The sequence below is a fragment of the Phyllobates terribilis genome, unplaced genomic scaffold, assembly GCF_046119375.1.
Source record: "Phyllobates terribilis strain yellow unplaced genomic scaffold, ASM4611937v1 Scaffold_7__3_contigs__length_470593459, whole genome shotgun sequence".
NCBI lineage: Eukaryota > Metazoa > Chordata > Amphibia > Anura > Dendrobatidae > Phyllobates > Phyllobates terribilis.
The window spans coordinates 329,750,396-329,755,591 of record NW_027362767.1 but is presented as its reverse complement, the minus strand read 5'-3'; the positions used below and the strand labels follow the sequence as shown (position 1 = coordinate 329,755,591).

Below are 5,196 nucleotides of genomic sequence, written 5' to 3'. Positions count from 1 at the left end.
GGAGAGGAAAGCCTAAGGAGGATTTGAGTTCGGCTCCAAAGCCGACATGTGTGACCTGAGGTGAAGCTCCAGCTCCTGCCCCTACATTGTGCTGTGCACACGATCTGTGGGACTACAACTCCCAGCGTGCTGTCAGCTCTGTGGGCATGCTGGCAGTTGTGGCGCCACAATAGCACCAACCACGTGGCTAATTACGTCCACAGTAAACAGCGTCCATCCCGGGTAGAGCGGCAGAGCACAGAGCCTCCATAGGAGAGCCTGACCCTGGAGCTGTACCGCCCCGACATCTCGGGCACGTGTGACTGTACAGTGCGACAAATGTCGCAGCTGCGGGAGGGACTGCGCCATGTTGTTTTGCCGCTCACACACACACAATGGGCTGAGTGCACACGGCGTGACGTCACCGCACCTATTCCCGGATGATAACACTGCCCACTATCGTCCCCCGGGCGGGTGTGCTTTTTTTTTTGTTATGAATGAATGACGTATATTGTATCTCCTCCAATGGAAGGAGTGGGCGGAGTCGGTATTCATAAGTCGGCTGCCCAATCACCGGGCTGGGAGGTTGTTTTAAACGGGGGAGTGTGCTCCAGCCAATCAGGGCGCTCTCGTAGTAAGCTAGCGCGAGGCTGTGAGGCAGCATTAGTGAGCGGCGTGCACACGGAGGATCACACTACAGCGAACAATACAGGTAGGTCCGGTGGCTGCGAGCCCGGCGCTCCTGGCCGCCCAGCTCCCCCGGGGTCCGTGCGCCCGTCACACCCCTGGGACCCGGGCGTCCCCCACTACGAGCGCGGTATTACTATAAGTTCCATATAATAATCTTAGTCACTGACGGTTTTGCCGCGGTGCCAATTAACGGCTTGTTGCCCGCGCGCCATTGCTTGTGTCCGGCATTGGGCATGGTGAGGAGCCGGCGCGGCGCTGCGGGGGTTAATGACCGGGCGGGCGGCGTGGCTCCGCTCTCCGCAGTAACATGGCTGTCCTGTCAGCCGCCGCGGTGTTGTGTCCTGTGAGGAGGGAGGGGGAGGTGACCGGGTGGCTGCCAGCTACAGTGCCGCGGAGTCCCGGCCGGAGCCCTCTGCTGCACACCGCCGGCTGTCTGGCACCGCAGGAGGGCACCTATCGCCCGGATAAGCGGCCCTGCCTCCTCCCCGGACGGTGCCCTCTCCAGTCGTGTCGGTTTGGCGGTTGTTGTCTCCGGGGTCCGGTCGCCCGGTCACTTTTTCCGTGCCGCCCCCCGCTCTGCTGCCGCCAGTAATGGCTGATCACGGCTCTTTGTTATACAGGGGATTGCGCTAAGCCTCAGCGAGGAGGGAGGGGGGGCGCCCCGAAAACCGTCAGTCCCGCCCCTCCGCGGGCGCCCCGCTCCGCCCCGAGCCGCAGGTCTGATAGCCCGCAGTCCGCTCTTTCCATCGGTGCCTCGTTCGGCCCGATCCGACCCCGTCCGGCGGTGCTGTCCGCCGGTGAGTGCGGGGCAGCGCGCCGTGCAGGGAGCAGTGCGGGCAGCTGCTGTCTGCGCTCACAGAGAGAAGCCATCTTAGTGAATGGAGCGCGGCGGCGGCGGCAGCGGCTCTGTACACGGCGCCACACGGCACAGCCGCCCCAACGGCCGCCACCGCGCACCGAGCCCCTCCGAGCACCCGGCCGCACGGGGGCGCTGCGCAGCCGCATTTCAGGGGCACTTTCTTTCATGAAGAAGCTTTTCACAAAATGGAAGATGAATTATTGGTGTCTGTGACCTGTCGTGTCCTCCCTCCCCACTACTACTACCCCCATCAGGCACTGCCCGGCCGCTGCGTTATCTGCATGGTGACCTTGGGTGTGGAGGAAGGCAAAGATGGCAGGGGGTCCTCACCGGCCGGGGGAAGGGGGTCCTCACCGGGCCGGCACGGCTCACACTCGCAGCACACGGTTTTTCGTGCGTTTTTTTTTTTTTTTTTTTTTTTATGTACAATAGTTTTTTTTTCATATTTTCTAAAGTGTTTGTATAATCAGGTTCTGTTTTTTTATGCAAAAGAGAAATTAATTAAAATGTGACACTATCAATTTCTGTAAATTTGCTGGCTTTCTAGTGTGCTTTTTTTTTTTTTTTTCTCCCCTCCCCCTTTATTCGTATGCCTTGTCACTGTACAAGCACTAGTGCCCCCTACAGTATAAAGTGGTACTGCACCCTTAGTAAAAATTTGAAAAATCTGTTGGTCTATTTTTCTTACACAATATAGAAATAAAATTATATAAATTCTTCTTTTTTTTTTTTTTTTTTTCCCAGACTCAACATGGCTAAAGGTGACCCTAAGAAGCCAAAAGGCAAGATGTCTGCTTATGCCTACTTTGTGCAGACGTGTCGTGAGGAACACAAGAAGAAGAGTCCTGAAATACCAGTCAACTTTGCAGAGTTCTCCAAGAAATGTTCCGAAAGATGGAAGGTATGTCTGGTGTGATAGAATGAATTGATATATATTTATTTTAATGGATATTTTATTTAGGTGTTAAACATATTGTAGTGAATTTAAAATGATATATTTTAAAAGAATTTCTAAAATTCTCCCCTCTTTCACAGATCATGTCTGCAAAAGAGAAGTCCAAATTTGACGACTTGGCAAAAGCAGACAAAGTAAGATATGACCGGGAAATGAAAGACTTTGGACCCGTTAAGGGAGGCAAGAGGAAGAAGGACCCCAATGCACCCAAGAGACCCCCGTAAGCTCTATTCCTGGCAGTGCAGAGAGGGATTTGGGGATAACTGGGAATGTGACCATAACCTGTATCGTTGTCTTTATTTCCTAGTTCTGGATTCTTCCTATTTTGCTCAGATTTCCGTCCCAAAATCAAATCCACAAATCCCGGGATCTCCATTGGTGACGTGGCAAAAAAGCTGGGCGAGATGTGGAACAACCTGAGCGATGGCGAGAAGCAGCCCTACAACAACAAGGCTGGCAAGCTGAAGGAGAAGTATGAGAAGGTAATTCTGTCCCCACTTTCACTGTCAGGCTCAATGTTGGTATTGCAGGGCTACGTATTTACACTTTTATTGTCTTCAAGGATGTTGCAGACTACAAGTCCAAAGGGAAGGTTGATGGTCCTAAAAGTGCTCCCAAAATGGCCCGGAAAAAAGAAGAGGATGAAGATGACGACGAAGATGAGGAGGAGGAAGAGGATGAAGAAGAGGAAGATGATGACGAATGAAGTTGTACATTCTGTTCATGTGAATATCATAGAGTAGGGGAACCACCTCCTGGCTGCCATCTTTAAGATGGCTGACTGCCCTTTATTAGGTCTAATTGAAGAAAAAAAAAATTGATTCTGACATAGTTTCTAAAAAAAAAAAAAAAAAAAAACAAAAACAAAAAAAGATGCTCTTGAAGTTGTAACTGGGTTTACATTATTATGTAGCCATGTGTGTAAAATGAGCATTCAGAAACTGTATCAAAGTTGTATATATTTCCAAAACATTTTTAAACCAGACAGGCGCTCTAGTGTTCTCCTCACTCTGTGCACTTTGCTGTTGGTGTATCAAAGCATTTAAAAATGTTTCAAGCATTTTTCATATTTTTTTTTCTTTTTAATTTAAGGTGTTAATGGTTATTGATTAGATAAAAATCCTGGGTTGTAAACTGTACATATCTAATCTGTAAACTAGACAACTTTCTTATGGTGCATATCGGATAAAAATTTTTTTTTTTTTTTTTTTAAAGCTGTTGGTACCTTCAGGGTTTAAGAGCATCCCTGTATTACAATTTCCCTTTTTAGGGTTTTAGCCCAAAGCATGCACACCAAGACTCACACTACATTGGGCATCAACTTGGCTTATATATACACTTTTTTTTTTTTTTTTTTTCCCCTCCCCATTTTTGTATATAGTGAAATAGCATTATGCCGTTTAGTTGTTGAGGAGTTCAGCTGGCATGAGAAGTGTATGGCCTTTTTTTTTTTTTTTATTTTGTTAAGTGCGATAGTTTTTAAACAAGTTGTAGCCACATCTTCACTGACTAAAGTGAGGGTCGAGTAAAGGTTTTGCAGAGTTGAAAACCATTCTGCACTTTCATGTTGCATTGTCCTGTTTTTTTTTTTTGTTTTTCTTTTTTTGTTTAGAATGCTGAAATGTTTTTGAAGCTAATAAAACAGTATTACATTTTTAAGACTGTTCTTGACAGTTCTGGTTTCAGAAGTTTGTGCTCTTCATTACATAGCATTCTGAGTTGGAAGTGCAGTGACACAAGGTAGGGTATTTCCTATGTGGTGACGATGGTGTCATGCTACCATCCTAGTCTCTCCAGGTTCTAATGACACATTAAACTGAAGTGAAACTTAATTCTTGCCATCCAACTTAAGAAGTTTTGAGTAGGTTATTGTGCCTTATGCCTCCCTGCATATGTAAAATTGTTCCTGACTGTTTGGTCACATGCAATGGTATAATGGACCAATGTAAAAGTTGTAATTGTTAACATACAAATGTTCTAATATTTCCTAGTTTAAAAATGGTATTAAAATGTAATGAGAAACTTCCTTTCAACTGGTCTTAAACTCGACATGCATCACATTTATCCCAGACAATCAAAAATATTGAGTGTGGGTTGTAGAAAATGGAAGCTGGACAAGTTTATAAGCAAGTCAAGGATGATGGTGTAAACCCAATGCGATCCATCTGCTACATACATTACTCACATGCAGGTGGTGCAGCTAATTTAATCAGCAATCTAATGGCAGGCGTCTCAAATTTGCTTGGAGTATCACTCTGGAAGGAGATAGGCAAGACTCGTACTTATGTGTTGGATTAAGTGTAGCTATATATTCCAGACTAAACTTCTTAACTCGTTGAGCTGTCTACATAATGTATGTACATTAGACCCATGGGCTCTCCTCACTTGTCTGTTTTAGCAAATAAAAGAAAAATGCGTGCTAGGAACAAAATACAGCAAGTATAGAAGTAGAGATTATTAGATTAAACATTGTCTATCCAATCTAAGCAAACACTGAAACATAGAAAACTCAACTGAAAAATTGGTATGTGAGCTAATTTAAAGTTTCAAAAGTACATGAATGCACCATTCATAGATAACCAGTGCATCTTGGTTAATACTATAGTACATGTAACCTTGCATTCAGTTTACTGATCAAAGAATAATAGTGATTTTTTTTTTTTTCCCCTTCTAGTTTGTAATGTAATATAGATAAGTGAATTTGCAAAAGTAC

The 5,196-nt window shown here is 45.8% G+C and overlaps 1 protein-coding gene across 1 annotated transcript; it reads left to right on the top strand.

Annotated features, from left to right (window-relative positions):
- Positions 1 to 536: 536 nt before the first annotated feature.
- On the top strand, positions 537 to 4,505 carry HMGB3 (high mobility group box 3). Its single transcript, XM_073641200.1, has 5 exons — positions 537 to 691; positions 2,273 to 2,429; positions 2,564 to 2,703; positions 2,791 to 2,965; positions 3,046 to 4,505. The coding sequence occupies exons 2-5, from the start codon at positions 2,280 to 2,282 to the stop codon at positions 3,187 to 3,189; spliced, it is 609 nt and encodes a 202-aa protein (XP_073497301.1). The 5' UTR covers positions 537 to 691; positions 2,273 to 2,279; the 3' UTR covers positions 3,190 to 4,505.
- The last annotated feature ends 691 nt before the right edge of the window (positions 4,506 to 5,196 follow it).

Bases quoted from the DNA above. Each gene is read 5' to 3' on its own strand.
- HMGB3 (XM_073641200.1), top strand. From the start codon at position 2,280: ATGGCTAAAGGTGACCCTAAGAAGCCAAAAGGCAAGATGTCTGCTTAT. The intron at 2,430-2,563 runs GTATGTCTGGTG...CCTCTTTCACAG, and splicing joins AATGTTCCGAAAGATGGAAG to ATCATGTCTGCAAAAGAGAA. The intron at 2,704-2,790 runs GTAAGCTCTATT...TTTATTTCCTAG, and splicing joins AATGCACCCAAGAGACCCCC to TTCTGGATTCTTCCTATTTT.